The sequence below is a fragment of the Protopterus annectens genome, chromosome 2.part2 (genome assembly GCF_019279795.1).
Source record: "Protopterus annectens isolate FY-2018-M chromosome 2.part2, PAN1.0, whole genome shotgun sequence".
NCBI lineage: Eukaryota > Metazoa > Chordata > Ceratodontiformes > Protopteridae > Protopterus > Protopterus annectens.
In genome coordinates, this window is record NC_056730.1 from 807,671,097 (window position 1) to 807,692,002 (window position 20,906).

The 20,906-nt window shown below is 43.2% G+C and overlaps 1 protein-coding gene across 1 annotated transcript in view; it reads left to right on the forward strand.

Annotated features, from left to right (window-relative positions):
- The window catches only part of RASA1 (RAS p21 protein activator 1), a 3,076,403-nt gene that overhangs the window by 807,492 nt on the left and 2,248,005 nt on the right, over window positions 1–20,906 (forward strand). The window contains exon 6 of the mRNA XM_044064149.1: window positions 8,560–8,591. Coding sequence (XP_043920084.1) covers window positions 8,560–8,591 — 32 coding nt within the window. The remainder of the gene's footprint in view (window positions 1–8,559; window positions 8,592–20,906) is intronic.

A 20,906-nucleotide genomic window follows, 5' to 3' on the forward strand; every position in this document is an offset into this window, starting at 1 on the left:
CTTAAATTCTTCCCCTTTTTACAGTTCTCCATTATGATTTTAACAACAAATGATTCTTTGTTCCATATTACTTTTTTTGTTACCCTTCTGTTCTATTGCCATGATTGAGTTTTTTCTAAGTGATTATAATCTCTTTTGGCATCTGTCCCATTGTATAGTTTATACATCATCAGAAAGCAAGTTATTGGTCTATAGTTTTTAGGATAGCTTGCAGGTTCACTCTTAAGGAGGAATATCATTTTTCCTGTTAACAAGGTTGGCGTCTGTTCAGGATGTGCATATAAATAGTTCTTAGTCTTGGCTATATCTTCATGTAAAGATGTTAATAGTTTTAGCCATAAGTTAGGTACTGCATCTGGGCCTGGGGTTTTCCATTTAGGAACTTTTCTTAATGTTGTTTCAATTTCTCTGGCTGCTGTTTCATCCCAATGTTCATCCTGTTTCACTGTTGCAGTCATTAATCTTGGGTTATTCTGCTGGCAGGCTACCCGCAGTCGGCCTGAATTCCAAAGTCCTGGTCCGGTGTGGGTTGCTGTCGCCTCTTCCCTGATGTCAGTCCGCCAGGGGTATAAAAGATGCAGCCGACGCCATTTTCTTCAGTCTTTCTTACCGCGCAGTGCCCGAAGCAGAAGCAGTTCGTAAGTGCCGGTCGGCCAACTCCCGAGATTTTCGTGCTCGAATTTCAGATCCGAAGTCTTCATTTAAAGCTAAGTACCCCGTTGGGGAAACGTTTTTCTTGCTCCAGACTGATGTCAGAAAAAGTTAATAATTGTATTTCTTGTGGGAAGCAAATACCTCATAAGGACTTCCATTCTTATTGTATTCCTTGCCTAGGGCCCTGATCACGACGTTGCTAATTGTAGGTTTTGTGCTAGATTTAACCAACGCACTATTAAGCATCGGTATGATTTTGTATTTCATTACTTTGGCCGAAGATTTAATTACATGATGTCGTCGGATAGCCATCCGACTACCGCAATTCACAAGAAACGCAAGGAAAAGGACAGGCATCCAAGGTCCAAAACTGACGACGAGGCTTCTTCTAAGCCAGTCGCCGGTTCTCAGTGAGGTGCTTTCGCAGCCCCTGACGCTCGCTACCTCAGAGCCGCAGGCCACTTCCGACTCCCACGTGGAGCAGACTAGGCCTCTGGAAACTCAAGGTATCGGACACTTGGAAAATATTCCCTCAGATGGCCAAAAAATTAACTAAGAATACTCCACCAGGCACAAATGAATCGAAGCTCCAAGGAAAAAATTGCTTTAATAAGCACTTTAAAACACTCCACAGTAGAGACTGGATCAGTAAAAGAACAATAACGTATCCACATAGACGTTTTCGTCGACAACTTCATCAGTTATACATCAATTTTAAAATGAGGTGGTTTTATATACTGTTTGAATTTAATCACAGATCTCTTGTCCAATCAAGTAGCACAATAAATTAAAATCACTTAATTGAGTAATTAATTCATGAAAGCCATGTTAAAAACACTTGCAAAATGAATACAATTCACTAAAACCATTTATACTCAAATTATTACATATTTAGTATATATTTAATGTAAGTTTTCCAATGCTTTAAAACTTTCTATACTTTTAAATGAATCTCTTTGAAAATGTTACTATATAACATGTCATTCAGACTTGTAGGTTTAATATTATAACCAGACACCATCTTGTGGTCATTGAGTTAATTACAGCCACACACTAAACTTTTTTTAAGCTGAAAATACAAGACTTGTCTTTTGAGAATGTATATAAAATTTCAACACAGTGAAGATCATAAAAATAGACCAAGGAAGAACTTCATTAAATCAAAGCTTGGCAGCCCTCATCTTTAAAACTGGGGCCAATGATACCATGTCATTGAGCCCAAAATTACGATCGCATCTAAAAGAGCTGCCAGTACAACTCTTTGTAGTCAATAAGTGTCTCCCACATCCCCTCTTGGGTTAGTGGGAACCACTTCCAATACAAAAATGAGTAGCCTGTGGTGTTACATTTTGTTGAATGCCTACTCAATGCATTTTTCTTTCATCACCCTGACATCATATAAGTGCTCGTATATTCTCTGTCTGAGCTTTCTTTCACTCTTTCCGACATAGAAAGAGGGACATTTTTTGCAAACGGCTAAATATATGATGCCTTTAGTGTCACAATTGGCGAATGTATTTAAACGGAGGGTCTTATTCCTTGCTTCTAATACCATACTATCCCCACAAATCAAATAAGAGCAATATTTACATTTCCACACTTTTGTAAGCCCTTCTTGGATTTGTCATAATTGTTACACACATTGTTTTTCTTCCCCATTTCAAGATAATTCTTGATAGTTTTCCCTCTACGATATACATGGGTTAATTCATTGTCAAAAATACATTCAAGATCTGAAAATTTTGAAAAGTTGTCCCATTCTCTAGAGAATATGTTCCTAACAAAGGCAGATTGTTCACTGAAGGTAGTGATTAACCCTGTCCCCTTTCCAGCAAGATGACCTCCCAACCCTGAAGTATGAGTGATAGTTTCTTCTATCCCTAAGATTGGGGCAAAGGTGTCTGATCTTTTTATACTAACCTCCTCCAACACCTTATTAAACATCTCTAAAGGGTATCCTCTCTGAATAAAGAGATTCTTTAAAAATTCTGTTTCCTCCAGGAAAGCTTTGTTGTCCGAGGTCATTCTACTGCACCTAACCAGTTGCCCTTTCACCACACCCTTCTTCTGATGGGGGGGATGGCAACTGGTAAAGTGCAGATAGGAATTAGAAAAAGTTTCTTTCCTGAAAATTCTTGATGACAGTTTCCCTCAGATGGGTCCAGAACCGCTGAGCAGGCATCGGCTTCTGAGGGTGTTTTCAGGCCTACACAGTTGTATATAAAACTGACTACAGCTTCAAAGGCAAAGACTAAAGCATCACTAAAGACAAAGAAACAAGTACAGCAAGCCAATGGACAGGCCTCCATGCCTAAGAAACAGATGCTCAAAATGGCCGAAGACCTAATTACTTTGATCAGGGGTTCCCATCCCCCTCCTGATAAGAGGCCTAGGCAAGAGACAGAATATGAATCTTCAGATCAGGTTTCCATTTCCTCTGACTCCTCTTCAAAACAGGAATACTGTCTTCCTCCCTATGAGGAATCCGATGCTGAAGAATCTATCCCTTCAGCCTCCTCTCCTGAAGATTATTCTTTTGGGGAAACCCTGCATACCATGAAGGGAGCACTTCCACTGGGAGAGCCAAGATTACTCAGAATCTAAGAAAAGGCTCAGAGACTTTCTTTTACTACCTCAGCACAGGCCTCTTGCTATCCCTCCTGTTTTAGACATTGCAGATGATGTATTTTCAAAGTCCGGCCTGTCTCCTCACTCTTTACCCCCTGCACCTATTAAGCCAGACAGATACTACAGGGTTCCAGATTCACATAAATTTCTTTATAAAAACCCTGCTGCTGACCCAGAAACTATTTCTCAGGGTCCCAAAGGGGTCAAGACTTCCACTGCAAAAAACCCTTTCCCCTCTGATAGGGATTCAAGGGCACTGGACAGATGGGGGGGGGGAAAGGTTTACACTTCTGCTACCTTGGCTGTGAGGGCTTTAAATTGTAAATTTCATATGCTTAAATATCAGCAATACTTAATGTCACTGCTTAAACAGAAAATGTTAACAAATTCTGAATGTGCAGAAAACAAGGAAATGCATGATTTATTGCATGCAATTGAACAAGTGGGAAAGCATACTTTGCAATGTGGTTTTGATTTTCTGGAGGCCTCTTGCAGGGCCGCTGTTAAGGGTTCTGTCATTAGGCGGCATGCTTGGCTAAAGGAACAGAATCTGCCTGATCATGTTAAAGCAAAATTATTAGATGCTCCATTACAGCATGATACTTTGTTTGGTGTTAAAGCAGAAGAGGTGTTGAAGATAATAGAGGACAAAGCGAAATATATGCAGACAGTTAAGGATTTCTTACAGGTGCAGCCACCCAGATTTAGCAGGAACTGGCCTACAAAGAATTGGTCCTTTCCAGTGTCAGACAGGCCACAAAGAGGCAGATACAGACGCCCCAGAGGCAGATCCCAGCCCCAAGGCTCATACAGGCCCAAACAATGGGGTGCTTCTACCTCCAAAAGTGGAGAAGACAAATCACAGCCATACAGGAAACGGTCCCAATGACTTTCCTCTGCCAGCACCAAGCACTTATCTTTTGGCAGCCCCCCTAGGGGGAAAAGTAGCGCTTTTTTCAAAAATTGGCACATGATCACACAGGACATATGGGTCTTGAACATAGTGTCTCAGGGCTACAGGTTCCACTTTCACACTCTGCCAAGGGCAAAAGGTATGCCAGACCTGCCACACAATCAATGGGCAGAGGCACAAAAGCAAGTTTCATCCCTCATGGACATGAGGGCCATTCAGCGAGTACCACAGCAAGAGCAGGGACAAGGATTTTACTCAAGACTTTTCTTGGTACCCAGAAAGGACAAAGCCTGGAGACCAATACTGGACCTGTCTATTCTAAACACATTTCTGGCCATTCCAAAATTCAAAATGTTGACTTTGCAGCAGCTTCTGCCCATGCTGGGCAAGAAGGCTTGGCTTGTAACTTTGGACCTAAAAGAGGCATACCTGCATGTCCCAATCAGACAATCTTGCAGAAGATACCTCAGATTCTTAGCTGGCTCAATGCACTACCAATTCTCTGCACTGCCCCTTGCCTTATCTACTGCACCCAGGGTCTTCACAAAATGCCTAGCACCAGTAATTGCATTTTGCAGACAAAGAGGAATTCAAATATATCCTTACTTGGACAACTGCCTTATTCAAGCAGAGAACAAGGACATTCTACTAAAGCAACTGGCGTTTGTAAAAAGATTACTAATTTGCCTAGGGTACACAGTAAACAAAAAGAAATCAAAACTAGTACCCTCTCAAGAGATAATATTCCTGGGTGCAAGCTTAAATACAACTGCCCAGATGGCTTATCTCACGCCAGGCAAACAAAGGCAACTGACTTCTTACTTCAAAATGTTGGCAACAAAGACCCAGTTATCTGTAAGATAAATCCTGCAGACCTTGGGCTTCATGGCATCCTGCATTCTGCTAATTCCATATACCAGACTGCATATGCGGAAACTACAAAGTGTTTGGACTCAACATTGCCACAGCCTGGAAACATTAATTACCCTCATTCCCTTCCTGCAACAGGAGTTTCGATGGTGGGCACAGGCTTGTCACCGCAACAAGGGACAGCCATTCACTTTACCCACAGCCAGGCAGACTCTATAACAATGGATGCATCAGATTATGCCTGGGGAGCTTACATGGCAGGAAAATGTATTCAGGGCACATGGCCCGCAAGCCAGATGCATCTTCATATCAATCAAAAAGAGATGCTAGCTGTTCAGAATGCCCTGATAGCTTTCAAGGATCTACTTCATCCAGGACAACTACTGATAAAGACAGACAATACTACAGTCATGTGGTACATAAACAAGCAGGGAGGCATTCATTACTACCCCCTCTGCAGACAAGCCATGACTTTGGGGGACACAGCATTGACTTATCAAGTTCACCTGCAAGCACAATTCCTGCCAGGAAAGATAAAGACTCTGGCAGATGAACTAAGCAGAAACCTCATGGATCCCCATGAGTGGAAACTGGATCAACAAGTCTTCAGCATGATAACAAGGAAATGGGGATGCCCGGACATAGATCTGTTTGCCTCCCCTCACAACTGCCAAGTACAGAGATTCTACACAAGGACCTATCACAAGCAAGCATGGAAAGTGGATGCCTTATCCTTCAGCTGGAAAAACCTAACAGAATATGCCTTTCCTCCACTGCCTCTCCTCCCCAAGGTACTCCTAAAGGTCAGACAAGAGAAGACAAAAATGTTACTGATTGCCCCAGACTGGCCACGCCAGCACTGGTACCCAGTCCTAAAGAACTTGTCTCCGGGTCCAGCCTGGACATTGCCTCAAATTTCTCACTTACTGAACGAACAAAACAATCAGATCCTGCACAGCCAACTCAGGACCTTAAATCTGGCAGCATGGCAGATAATGTAGCCATTCAGAACACTCCTCTCTCCAAAGCTGTGATGGATGTTATTTTGGAGGCCAGGAGGCCCAGGACCAGAAAATGTTATGCAGAAAAATGGAAAAGATTCTGTGCTTGGAACCAAGCACAAGGAATTGACACGTTTGTACCAAATATTCCTCAGATTTTACAATACTTAACTGAGATGCTGGACACAGGCCTATCCTTCTCATCGTTAAGATTCATGCCTCTGCCATTTCAGCCCTTTAGAATACGGAACCACCTATCTTTTCTCATCCTTTAATAAGGCAGTACCTCAGAGGGGCCAAAAACATAAGACCTCCAAGGAGAGTACCAATACCTGCATGGGACTTCAATTATGTCTTGGAAAAACTCACACTGCCTCCTTTTGAGCCAGCCTCAACAGCTGATATAAAATTCTTATCCTGGAAAACAGTTGTGCTCCTAGCAATAACCTCTGCCTGCAAGACGAGTCTCTGAGTTACAGGCACTCATGGCTGTGGAACCTTTTATCATGTTCCATCCAGACTCTGAGGAGAAACCTGACATTTATGCCTAAGGTGTTGTCCAGTGTGGCCCTTAACCAAACCATTCACTTACCTACCTTTTATCCAAACCCACAGAACAAGGGTGAGAGACTTCTGCATTCTTTGGACATACACAGACAGCTACGCTTCTACTTGGACAGAACTAAAGCTTTCAGAAACACTGAGCAACTTTTAGTGGCATATGCTGCAGGATCACAAGGAAAGGCCATCTCAAAACAGACTATTTCAAAATGGATAGGCCTTTGCATTGGTTTCTGCTACTCCCAACATGGCAAACCAGTGCCTAAGAGCATTAGGCCACATTCAACCAGAGCAGCAGCCACTTCAGCAGCCTTCCTCAGAGGAGTACCAACCAAAGACATCTTAGAGGCTGCAACTTGGAGTTCAGTGCACACTTTTACAAAATACTACCATTTACCTGTCTACTCTAAATCCAGAGCAGGCTTTGCCACTGCAGTCCTGCAGGGCCTCATAGCCTCTCCTAATCCTATTTAGCCCCAGCCACCCATCCTCAGCTTTGGGATTCAACTCAAGAGTAATGACTGCAACAGTGAAACACGATGAACATAGTACAGTTGTGTACCTACCATAAATGTGGATGTTTGAGTGTATTCAGTGTTGCAGTCCAGGTTACCCTCCCACCATCCCCCTTTCTTTTGCTGGGTCTCATCTGTACTTCTCTATTCTACACAACCTATGTGGTGTATTTGCTTGTAGATGAAGGAAATGTTTACTTTAGTGCATGCATGTTTATTGGCATAATTTTGTTAGCCTACCCTTTTCGGGGCACCTGACATCTGGGGCAAGAAAAACTGAAGAAAATGGCGTCGGCTGTGTCTTTAATACCCCTGGTGCACTGACGTCAGGGAAGAGGCGACAGCAACCGATGCCGGACCAGGACTTTGGAATTCAGGCCGAATGCGGGTAGCCTGCCAGCAGGGTAACCCAAGAGTAATGACTGCAACAGTGAATACACTCGAACATCTACATTTATGGTAGGTACACAACTGTACTTTTTATATTTTGTACATTTGAACTTAGTTTCTTTTACTTCTTCTATCCATTCAGCATCTTTGTTTCACAGAGTCTTCATACATATTTCTCCAAAATGCATCTATTTCTTGTTTTGGTGGTGGTTCTATTCCCTTTTCTTTGTTTCCCAATTTTCTGTAAAACTTTTTTGGGTCATCAACAAATTACGTATTTCTACTTTTCCTTTATATTTATCTGCACGTCTTCTAAGTTTTTCTGCTTGTGCTGATATTTTTATTGTACTATTTGCAGTATTGTTTGAATGATCCTGGTCTGTTCTGATATTGCACGTTGATCTTATCGCGCCTGTCTTTGTGTTTTTGTTGATCTGTTCCTTCTTATATACTCTTAACAGTGAAACTTCAGTCTTTATTGCTTTATAGTTTTCTCTATTCAGTACTTCAGTGATATTGTTTTTCAGCAGTGTAGCCTCACCAATTTGTTTCAAGCTTTCAGAAAATGCAAAGCCATACCAGCAGCTCAGTTAACTTTCTAGTTGGTGGCCCAACAGTGGCAGATGCATCTTTTTTATTGTATGTGTTTGATGCAGTGTTTGTATTGCATGCAGATGAAGATTTTGTAGTATTAGTAACCTGGAGTCGAAGTCTGCATTTGAATGATTTATATTGCATTCAGCTATTTTACTTTGTGTTGTGCTTGGGTCATGGCTGTAGAGTGTGACTGGACTGGACCAGCCCAGCTACACAGTAACTAGATGTGTTTATGAAATAAATATGTGCTTTAGTTTGGAGGGAGTTCCACCTAACAGCAAAGTGTATTGTAGCAAACAATAACAGAAAAGTGTATTCAGTAAGAGTAGTTGCATTCCATAGTTTATTTTACAGTGTCTGTTGAATTTGTACAGCATATCTTTAAAAGTGTACAGTATTTATTCTCTGACATTCTTATATTAAATTTTAGGGTCGAGAAGAAGATCCACATGAAGGCAAAGTGTGAGTATTTTAGAAAATAGTCCTGAATGTTAACAGGAGCTCATCAGCTTGTTGAAAACATCACATAAACTATAGCTCTTCTGAATCTCTTGTAGGGTCTAATAGTATATGCAGTTCTTTATTTTGAAGTTTTGGTCATGCATTGAACTATTTTTGTTATAGTGGTAATTGATGGCATTTTTAACATAGATAAAAAGTTTTTTGTCTTTTTAAATTACTTGGATGGAGGAAAATGCATTACTCATGCAACAGCATGAAAATAAGACTTGGAAGAAAATTTTGCAGAAGTTGTACTGGTGATACTTGTTTGAAGTCTGTCTCGGAGTGACATTTGCAGTCTGTTTTATAGAAATATTCATTTACAGTACTCTGTGGTGCTGCGGTAGCGTTGTCGCCTCACAGTAAGACGCTGTCCGGTTTGATTCTCAGCTAGAGCGTCTTCTGCGTGGAGACGTGAATGGGCGTACCTTTGTTGAAGGTTGTGCGTCAGGGCTGGTAACTCGGCATGTAAAAATCAACTACCAATCATTAGCGGACCGGAGTTCCTCTGTGGCGACCCCTGACCAGGAAAAGCCGAAAGAAGGCGCACATTCATTTACAGTACTCTATGTGAACCCCTACCCCTTGCTCATAATGCATGAAATAATATGCTTTATGTGTTTGGTTTTACATGCAGTAATATGGGATGTTTTAAATTCTTAAACAGCAAGATTTACATCTAGTTATGAAAGGTTGATGTGCCTTCATACTCGTATGTAAATAAGTAGGGTAGTACTAATGTAACTAGAGTAAACAGTACGGATATTTTTAATTTACAAAGGCTGCTGAGACTTATGTGAACTAGATAAACTGGCTGTAACATTTCAGAACAGTTAAGTCTTATGTAGGTTCCAGATTTGCCATAAGTTTATTTATGGTAGTATTCAGCTTTTAATGAGTTGTGGTAATTCTTTTATGATGTTCCACTACTAGGCTGACTCCACCTTCCCTTTGATATCTGCACACTCCCTTTTGTGAAGTTTGCATCCATTTATATGATTTTCTGTTTCCTTTTTTTCTTAAACACATTTATTTATTTATTTATTTATTTATTTTTAAGTAAAATGGGTACCCATACAGTGAGAGAAAAGAAAAAAAATAACATTCTCGTTATTTGCATGTGTAATACATACATGTTTTCATTAACAATTTCCATTTACTCTGACATTTAAATTGCTCAATTCCTGTTTTCCCTTAAATTTCACTCCTGCTCCTGAACAGTATTTGCATGTATTGTTCCCAGATGTTCTGTTTCTTTCTGTGTACGTTGCTCCTTTTCTGTGTATCCCAACTCCAGTTATTTTATCTCCTGGTGTTACGGCGGTAGCTTTGTTACCTCACAGCAAGAGCTTCTCCCGTTCGATTCTCAGCTTGGCTGGGGAGTGCCTTATGTGTGGAGTCTGCATGTCCTCCCTGCGGTTGGGTAGCGTTCGAAAGACATGCATGCGTAAATGGGCGTTCCTTCGTTGCAGGTTGGGCATCAAGCTGGCACCTCGGCGTTTCGTAAAAATCTACTGCCAGTCATTAGCGGACCGGAGTTCTGCTGTGGCGACCCCTTACCGGGAAAAATCCGAAAGACAAACAACAACAACAATATTCTTTACCTCAGGCATATACCTCTCAACTGTACAGATTTTTGGTCCGTTTTTCCATAAAACTGTGTTTTTCTGGCATATTAGTGACAAATCATTAATGACTGAAGTTAAAATAAAAAGTAATAACAGACATCAGACTTCATACCCTTCAGGAAATTAATGCTAACGCAAAACCTGTTTATTATTCTATCAACTAAGTTTGTAAGAGCAATATTTAAAAAATGTCCCTATTTTTGGGCCTTTGTCCAACTTTTATTAATAGCTTTATCTTGATTTCATGCTGTGAGAAGCTAAGAGGTATGACTTCAGGTATGGTTGTTTTAGATTTTGATTTCTATTTTCTAGTAACAGTTTTCTTTGCCAGACTGTTGCTAGTAAAGCTTTACTATGTCTAGACAGTTCAGAGCCATTACCTTAGTTCAAAAGAATAATTTACTTAATTACAACCATTTGCTGTCCAGAAATTTCCAACCAAGTCTGCCAGGAATTTTTAAAATATGCCAACTAATTACATTCCCACCAAAAAAAAAAAACATATTTCCAATTACCTCTCTTTTTCCCATCACTCCTCCAGAATTTGCTGTCTGCTTGTGAAAAAATTCTCATTTACCTGGGATGTAAAGTTATCTGTGCAAGCACTTCCACTCAAAAATCCTAAACCACCTGGACTTTGTTGCATACTTGGGAGCCATACAGATATCCTCCCACTTTTCTTTTGCAGAATACCCTTCCGGTCTCTCTTCCCAATTTTTACTAATCTCTTCTGGTTGATTCTTATAGTTATCATGCAGTATTTTATATGCCTTACTAAGTATCTGTCTGTAACAGCAGCTTCTGTTCTCAACAGTACTAAAAACACAACTAGAGCTTTTATTTTTTTACTTAGCTCTTTCCTATCCCCTTTCTCTATGCCTGTATTCTTTTATCCATCCCTGGTAGGGAAGGCAGACTATAGTCTGCAATCTAAACTTCTGCGTGGCCTCATCCCTTTCTGATACCGTTCAGTCCATAGTTATTTGATGCTAAATACTTGGTTCCTTTACTAATTATCTCCAGTGCATTCCAGCTGCCTCTTGCCATTTTTGTACACCTTTACTTGCAGTCATTCCTACTGGTAAAATCTCTATGTGAAGTTGTTCTATCTCGCCGTTTTGTTCTTACACGTGGGTTCGGAGCCGATCCCTCGGCTCCGAGTCGGCCGCTTTTCAAGCTCAGATTCTCAGAGAAGCTCGAGACCTAGTGTATATCCCATGATGCTCTATTGTAAATCCTCAGATCTAGTTTGCCGCTGCAACGGATCTACAGCTCGTCGGAGGAAGCTCGGGCCAGTGACTTATTTTTTTCTATATTTATAGAAGTTTTTTCTGAATAATAGTATCTTATATTGTTAAAATAGAAGTGATATTCTACAGTATTAGGCTATAGCCTGTTTGTTTAGCTTTAGTTAAATTTTTTGAAGTATTTCTCTTCAGGTCTTTTTATGCCTCTCTTATCTGTTTGGGCGTGACAGGGCTCTGTCAGCTCTTGTGTGTGTGTGTGTGTGTGTGTGTGTGTGTGTGTGTGTGTGTGTGTGTGTGTGTGTGTGTGTGTGTGTGTGTGTGCTCCCTTTTCTTCCTTCATTATATAATCTTAGGTATATATATATATATATATATATATATATATATATATATATATATATATATATATATACTGACATATATCCTGTAAAAAGCTTGGTTCTTAGTTAAATAAGTATTGTAGTTAATATTTAGATAGATAACTGTTATTGCTATTATATTGAGAATTCAGGGACCTGAATTTATATTGTTAACATGTCAGAGAAACAAGTCAGGATTCAAAAGGTGTGAGTGTGGTCAAAAAATGTACTGGCATATATCCTGTAAAAAGCTTGGTTCTTAGTTAAATAAGTATTGTAGTTAATATTTAGATAGATAACTGTTATTGCTATTATATTGAGAATTCAGGGACCTGAATTTATATTGTTAACATGTCAGAGAAACAAGTTAAGATTCAAAAGGTGTGAGTGTGGTCAAAAAATATCTGTAACAGACAACCATTCCACCTGCGTGTACTGTTTGGGTTCTGTTCACCTACAAGAGGTGTGCTCTATCTGCCACTTCTTAGCGCCAGGGTTCTCTTGGAAAGGTGCAGGAAGCTGGTAGACAGGGGGCTTCTGAAGCCTAAATTTCAGGCTGCTTTAGACAAGGCCGACCTCTCTTCCAAGGCTTCGAAAGGGTCGAAGTCTTCCAAGGGATCCTCTGAGCCTAAGTCATAGGCTCTGAATTCCTCTGGTATGGTTTGTGCATCGGCTCCACAGCCCTTGGAGCCGTGTATCGATCCTTTACTTTGGATCCCAGTTGTGGATCCAATATTGGAGACTCCTCAGTCTCCAATTGGTACCATCTTCGGCTCCTTTGACCCATCCCTCGACGCATTCTTCAAGGCTTTCTTATGTGGACCTGGACCGAGTGGTTAAGAGGCTCTTGGAAATCCCAGCCCTGGCCGAAATGCTGTCCACTTCGAGCCACTCTGCTTCGAAGCCTGAAACCCCAGCCATAATTTCTTCCCCTCCTCCTCCGAAGCCAATCGAGCCTTCGGAGCCGGGGTGGACAGAACCGATGTTGGTAGAGCCCTCGGAGCTGAGGTTTGATCCACCTCCCTCGTCTCCATCGACCTTGATCTCCTCTGTTCCGACCGGGAGTCTCGGGGCTGACAGTCACTCGCTGGCTCTGGGGTGGAGAGTCGAACCGATGCCTCGGTTCCGACCCTTCCCTTTGGGGCTTCAGTTCCGTCCTCTGGATTGGAGCTGGGGGGGTTCTCGGCTCGGGGAGAGCTGCCGGCCTCTTCAGCGCTGACAGACTTCTCGGACCGAGATTCTGGTGCCTTCGATGCCATGAGGAAGGTCATGTCTGCTAAGACCACTAGCTACTCGGATCTGTCTTCCCCTCCCCCTAAAGGGCCTCGTTCTACTTCTTCCCCACAGGTCCCCACCAAGCGTTGAGATCCAGGGCCTCAGGTATCCCCATTGGGTGGCCCCTCCTCTATAAGGGACTTCACCGGACGCTCCCACCTATGAAGTACCTAGGAAGAGACTGTGCAAGAGGAGGCACTTGGATTCCCCACAGGAATCCCTGACATCGGATACTGAATTGGAGGAATCAGAAGGGTCCCCACGATCCCCCTCAGAGGATGTCTCATTTGCAGACATATTGGAGATCTTAAGACAGAGGGGTGATTGGCAGTCCCTTGCCCCTACTAAGGATGAGTCGGTCCTCCTGAAGGCCTTTGGATCTCAACCATCCACCTCCTGGGTTACCCCGCCCTTCGATGAATTGATGGAGCTGGTTGCTCGAAGGGCGTGGGAGTCCCCTGACTCAGTGGAAAGTACAGTTTTGTACCTACCATAAATGTAGATGTTTGAGTGCTAATACAGCTGCAGTCATAACAGATGGGTTTTCCTGCCGTCAGGCGGGTCCTCAGTCGGCCGAATTCCAAAGTCTAGGTCCAGCGTCGGTTGTCGTTGCTTCTTCCCTGACGTCAGTGCGACAGGGGTATAAAAGAACCAGCCGACGCCATTTTCTTCAGTTTTTCTTGCCCCAGATGTCAGGTGCCCCCAGAAGGAAGGCAAAACATAAATATATGTTGTAAAGCAAATGCAATATAATCAAAAAACAGTAGTTGCAAGCAAATACACCATAAAAGAATACCCCAGTGAGGTTGTATGAGGAGGTGTTAGCCATAAGGCCTGTCCCAAGAGGGGAAGGAGGGAGGGAAACCTGGACTGCAGCTGTATTAGCACTCGAACATCTACATTTATGGTAGGTACAAAACTGTACTATGTTCATCGTGCATACAGCTGCAGTCATAACAGATGGGTAGAATCCCAAAGCTGATAAAGGGGTGGTAGGCACTAAGTGGAACTAGGAGGAGCCAGGATGCCCTGCAAGACTGCAGTGGCAAAGCCCGCTCTAGTTTTGGAGTATAATGGTAGGTGATAGTGCTTGGAGAAAGTATGTACAGAACTCCAAATGGCTGCTTCCAAAATATCTTTGGTAGGAACCCCCCTGAGGAAAGCAGCAGAGGTAGCTGTGGCCCTTGTGGAGTGAGATCTGACGCCTGTAGGTACAGTTTTACCATGAAAAGAGTAACAAAAGCGTATGCAGTGGGCTATCCATTTTGAGATAGTCTGTTTGGAAATAGGCTTCCCTTGAGCACCTGTGGCATAGGACACAAAGAGTTGTTCTGATTTTCTGAAAGGCTTTGTTCTGTTCAAATAATAACGGAGCTGTCTGTGAATGTCCAAGGAATGTAGTAGCCTCTCCCCTTTGATGTTCTTCGTCTCACATTGCTGCAGTCATAACCTGTGGGTAGTCCGCTGTCCTCGGTCGACCCGAATACCAAAGAGCTAGTCTGGCGTCGGTCATTGTCGCTCAGAGCTGACGTCAGTACGTAGTAGTACTAAAGCGCATGACCGACGCCATATCCTCAGTCTTTTTTGCCGCGTGGTCCGAAGCAGAAGCAGCGTTTGCAAGTGCCGTTCGGCGTTCTGAAATTTTCATTTATCGAGTTTCAGACCGAAGACCAAGTTGGGCTAAGTACCCCGTTGGGGAAATTTTTGTCTTTTCTTGCCTCATTTACCCGGATGTCAGAAAAAGTTAATAATTGCATTTCTTGTGGGAAACAGATACCTCATAGGGATTATCATTCTTTCTGTATTCCTTGCTTAGGGCCTGAGCACGACGTAGTCGGGTGTCGCTTTTGTGCTAGATTTAATAAGCGCACCATTAAACGGAGATTAGATTGTGCCAGGCTTGTTTTCGGTAAGCGGTGTAACTATAACATGCCATCGGATCCTCCGCCCGCTACCGCTAAAAAGCGTAAAGACAAATCTTTGAGGTCTAAACCGGATGAGTCGTCCATTGTGGACGCCGGTTCTACTGAGCCTCCGATTGATTCTGTGGATCCTGCAGAGGGTCCGGCTGAATCCCAGGGGGAACCTTTACTTTTGCAGGAGTTGGCCTCTCAGGAGGTAGGCGAGGCTGAGGGTGCTTCTCAGGTGTCTGTGGTTCCATCCTTACAAAAGGTTATTAGGCCTTCTACTTCAGTGGCTAAAGGCCATGCTAAGGCCAAACCTGGTCTTGTTGGCCCTGGTCATTGTTCTAGCTCTCCAGCCCCTGTTCCTAAAAAGCATATGTTGAAAATGGCAGAGGACTTGATTACTTTGATCAGGGGTTCTATGCCCCCCCCAGAGAAGAGGCCTAGGGTGGAGGCAGATTTAGAGGGAATGGATCATTCTTCAGACTACTCTGATTCCTCAGCTGAAGAAATTCAGGATTTCCCTTCCTATTCAGATTCGGATGCAGAGGACTCCTGTCCTTCTGCTTCCCCTCCAGAGGATGTTTCTTTTTCTGAGACCTTACATTCCATGAGGGAACATTTCAAGTGGGAAGGTCAGGATTTTTCAGATTCTCGGAAAAGGCTTAGGGAATTTTTGTTTTTGCCTCAGCATAGGCCCTTGGCTATTCCTCCTGTCTTAGACGTTGTTCAGGATGTTTTCTCTGAATCTTCCCTTAATCTTGATTCTTTGCCTCCTGCCCCTGTTAAGCCAGACAGGTATTACAGAGTTCCAGAAGCTCATAAGTATTTGTACAGGAGTCCTAGAGCTGATCCGGAAACTATTATTCAAGGTCCGAAGGGTGTTAGGGCTTCTGTGACTAAGAATCCAGTTCCTTTGGATAAAGATTCCAGAGCGTTAGATAGGTGGGGGGAAAAAGTGTACACCTCCTCTACGTTAGCTATGAGGGCTTTGAATTGCCAATTTCATATGCTGAAGTATCAGAACTTTTTGTTAGGCCAATTGAAATCTAAGGTGGATGCTTTATCTGAGGGTATAGAGTGTAAGGAGCTCCAGGAGTTGGTTCATGCATCAGATCAAGTTGGCAAACATTCTTTGCAGTGTGGTTTCGATGCTCTTCAGGCTTCTTCCAGGGTGGCGGCTACAGGTTCAGTTATTCGTAGACAAGCCTGGCTTAAAGATCAAAATTTGTCAGAGCATGTTAAAGCTCGGATTTTGGATGCTCCTCTTCAATCTGAAGTACTTTTTGGTCCTCCTGTGGAATCAGTTTTGAAAAAGATGGAAGATAAGGCTAAGTCTATGCAGACGGTCAAGGATTTTCTGCAGGTGCAGCCCCCTAAGTTTAGTAGGAATTGGCCTGCTAGAGGATGGTCTTATCCTTCTTCGGACTATCAGTCTAAAGGCAGGTCTAGACGTGGTAGAGGCAGGGCTCACGCTCAGGGTTCTTTCAGACCTAGGACTTGGAGTTCTCCTGCACAGTCTTCTGGTGAGGGCAGGGGTCAGCCCTTTCGTAAACAGACCCAATGACCTGTATCTTCAGCTGCCAGACCCTTCTTTACTGGCAGCTCCTCTAGGAGGAAAGTTGGGACTTTTCAAACAAAACTGGCATTTGGTCACCCAGGACAAATGGGTGTTGGATATAATAAATCGAGGTTACAAGTTTTATTTTCACACTTTTCCTCCTTTCCAAGGCATGCCGGATGTGCCTCCCCAGCAAAGGCTGGAGGCTCAGGAACAAATTTCTTTGCTTTTGCAGATGGGGGCAATTCAGGTGGTCCCTCCGTCAGAAGTAGGCCTAGGATTTTATTCCCGTCTATTCCTAGTGCCAAAGAAAGGAAGCACTTGGAGGCCGATTCTGGATTTGTCCATTCTCAATACCTACCTAGACATTCCAAAGTTCAAGATGTTAACATTGCAACAACTTCTGCCTATGCTAGGCAAAGATCACTGGATGGTAACCCTGGATCTCAAAGAGGCCTATCTTCACATCCCTATCAGGCCCAGCTGCAGGAGATTCCTGAGATTTCGGGCTGGTACTTCTCATTATCAGTTCTCTGCATTGCCCTTTGGTTTATCTACTGCGCCCAGGGTATTCACAAAAGTCCTGGCTCCTGTAATTGCTTTCTTCAGACAGAGAGGAATACAAATTTATCCTTATCTGGACGATTGCCTGATTCTTGCTCAAGACAAAGACAAGTTACTTCAACATCTACAGTATGTAATAGCAGTTTTAAGGTGCCTAGGGTATTCTGTGAACGAAATAAAGTCCAGTCTAGTGCCCTCTCAGGACATGTGCTTTTTGGGTGTGAGACTTAATACAGCTTCTCAGATGGCATTTCTGACCCCGGACAAACAAAGAACTCTTCATCTTTACTTCCAGCAGTTATCAGTAATGTCCAGGCTGACTGCAAGGACAGTCCTTCAAGCCTTGGTGTTCATGGCATCTTGCATTCTAGTACTTCCCAATGCCAAACTGCATATGAGGAAGCTACAATGGTATCTCAAAAGTGTGTGGACTCAACACTGCCACGATTTGGACACTGTCATTCGGATTATACCGTGCATCCAGAAGGAATTCTTGTGGTGGGCTCAGGAATGTCACCTAAACAAGGGACTCTGTGGCCCGACCAGAGGCGAGTCAGATCCTAACGACGGATGCCTCGGACTTGGCTTGGGGGGCACACTTCAATGGGAAATGGATACAAGACATGTGGCCTCCCAAACTACTACATTTGCATATCAACATGAAGGAAATGTTAGCAGTCCAATTTGCTTTGATGGCCTTCAAGGACCTACTTCAGCCGGGACAGGTGTTGATTCAGACAGACAACACAACAGTCATGTGGTACATCAACAAGCAGGGGGGAACCCATTCCTACCCTCTGTGCAGACAAGCAATGATTTTGTGGGAGACTGCTCTGAGTTTGCAAATCAGTCTTCAAGCACGGTTTCTGCCAGGAGCACAGAACTCCCTAGCAGATGTATTGAGCAGGCAAATTGTAGATCCCCACGAGTGGAAACTGGATCCTCAGGTATTCAAACAATTGACCGTGGCTTGGGGAACTCCAGACATAGATCTGATCGCTTCTCCACTGAATTTTCAACTGCCAGAATTTTGCACAAAGATGTTCCACCCAAATGCTTGGAAAGTGGATGCTCTATCTTTCAGTTGGAACAACCTTCACGTCTATGCTTACCCCCCTCTGCCTCTTCTTCCCAAGGTACTCTTGAAAGTCAGGAGGGACAAGCCTTGCATGATTCTAATAGCACCAGATTGGCCACGTCAGCATTGGTATCCTCTGCTGAGGAGTTTAATTCAGGAGCCTCCTTGGCCTTTACCACAGATTCCTCATTTGTTATCCCAGTCAAACAATCATTTTCTCAATGTCAGGGTGCAGTCCCTGCATCTAACAGCCTGGCGTATTCTGTATTAGAGCCAGTGGGGTCTCAGCTTCCTCAACAGGTTTTAAATGTCATTTTGGAAGCCAGGCGGCCTAGTACTCGAAAAGTTTATGCTGATAAATGGAAGAGATTTTTTTCTTTGGAGCACAGCAAAGGGCTTTGATGTTTCAGTACCTAATTTGAGTTTTGCACTACAGTATCTTACTGAATTACTGGACAAGGGTTTGTCATTCTCTTCTGTGAAGGTTCATGCTGCAGCCATTTCTGCTCACTACGATTGTGACCCTCCTTTATTTTCTCACCCTTTGTTCAAACCATTTCTTAGAAGGGCAAAGAATATAAGACCCCCACGTAGAGCTCCTACTCCTTCCTGGGATCTCAATTTTGTGTTGGAGAAGCTTACTTTACCTCCTTTTGAACCTGCAGCTACGTCCGAGTTGAAGTTTTTGTCTTGGAAGACTGCTTTTTTGTTGGCCATTACTTCTGCTAGGAGGGTATCTGAATTGCAGGCACTCATGGCAGTTGAACCCTTTCTGATATTCCATAAGGATAGAGTTTCTTTGCGTACTAACCCTACTTTTATGCCTAAAGTGATTTCTAATATGGCCTTGAACCAGTCTATTCATTTGCCTACTTTTTATGCTGATCCCCAAAATAAGGGGGAAAAAGTCTTGCATTCTTTGGATATCCACAGGCAGTTACGTTACTATTTGAGCAAAACTAAGGAGTTTAGACAGACTCAACAGTTATTTGTTTCTTTTGCTTTGGGTTCACAAGGGAAAGCTGTTTCTAAGCAGACTATTTCGAAGTGGATTGGTCAATGTATTGCTTTTTGTTATTCTCATCATGGGAAGAATGTTCCTGCTGGGATCAGACCTCATTCTACTAGGGCTACTGCCACATCTACTGCTTTTGAGGGTGTAGCTACTAAGGATATTTTGGAGGCAGCTACTTGGAGTTCAGTACACACTTTACTAAGCATTACCATCTCCTCTTTATTCCAAGTCCAGGGCTGGGTTTGCCACTGCAGTTTTACAGGGCATGTTAGCAGCTCCTAATGCCATTTAGTTTGCCAGCCTCCCTTTTCCTTTGCTTTGGGATTCTACCCACAGGTTATGACTGCAGCAATGTGAGACGAAGAACATAGTACAGTTTTGTACCTACCATAAATGTAGATGTTCGAGGATCTACATTGCTGCAGTCCTATTATCCCTCCCTCCTTCCCCTCTATAGTTTGGGGTTGCTGTGTTTCTTTTTGGGGATACTCTTTATTTCCACACTGGTGGTGGTTGGGTGTTTCCTATTTTGGCTCTGGCCTTCATTTCTAGGCCTTCTGACATCTGGGGCAAGAAAGACTGAGGATATGGCGTCGGTCATGCGCTTTAGTACTACTACGTACTGACGTCAGCTCTGAGCGACAATGACTGACGCCAGACTAGCTCTTTGGTATTCGGGCCGACCGAGGACAGCGGACTACCCACAGGTTATGACTGCAGCAATGTAGATCCTCGAACATCTACATTTATGGTAGGTACAAAACTGTACTTTTTGTGGATTAGGGTAAAATGTAGGTAAGTGGATAGCCTGATTCAAGGCTACCCTGGATACTACCTTTGGCATAAATGAAGGATTGGTTCGTAAGGAAACTCTGTCCTGATGGAAAATGATGAAAGGCTGCACAGCCATGAGGGCTTGTAGTTCCGAAACCCTGCGTGCTGAGGTGATAGCTAGAAGGAAGGCTGTTTTCCATGACAAATATTGCAGATCTGTTGAAGCAGCCGGCTCAAAAGGAGGCAGGATTAGTTTTTCTAGAATGAAATTGAGGACCCAAGCCGGTACTGGTTGCTTCCTTGGGGGTTTTATATTCTTAGCCTCTCTGAGGAACTGTCTTAAGAGAGGGTGAGAGAATAAAGGAGGATCAGTGTTGTACTCTGCAGAAATGGCTGAGGCATGGATTTTGATGGAGGAGAATGAAAGTCCACTGCTTAGCAGCTCGGCTAGGTACTGTAGTATTTGAGGTAAATTCAGTATTCCAGGATTCTGACCCTTTTTCTGATTCCAGACACAAAAACGTTTCCATTTTGCGGAGTAGACTTTTCTAGTAGAAGGCCTTCTGGCCTCCAAAATGACTTCCTGCACCTCCTTGGAGAGTAGGGTCTGCTGTGAATGTAAGGAATTCTCCATGCGGCTAGATTGAGTGTTTTCAGCTGACTGTGAAGAGTTTTGAAGTTGTGCTGAGTCAGTAGAAGAGGCATTAGAGGCAGGATCCATGGTGGGGAATGCGTCAGGCTCCTCAGGAGTGGGTACCAGTTTTGTCTTGGCCAGTCTGGAGCAATGAGAATCATCTTCGATCTGTCTGATCTGGCTTTTAATAGAACTTTGGCCAGCAGTGGAAGAGGTGGAAAGGCATAAACCGTCATT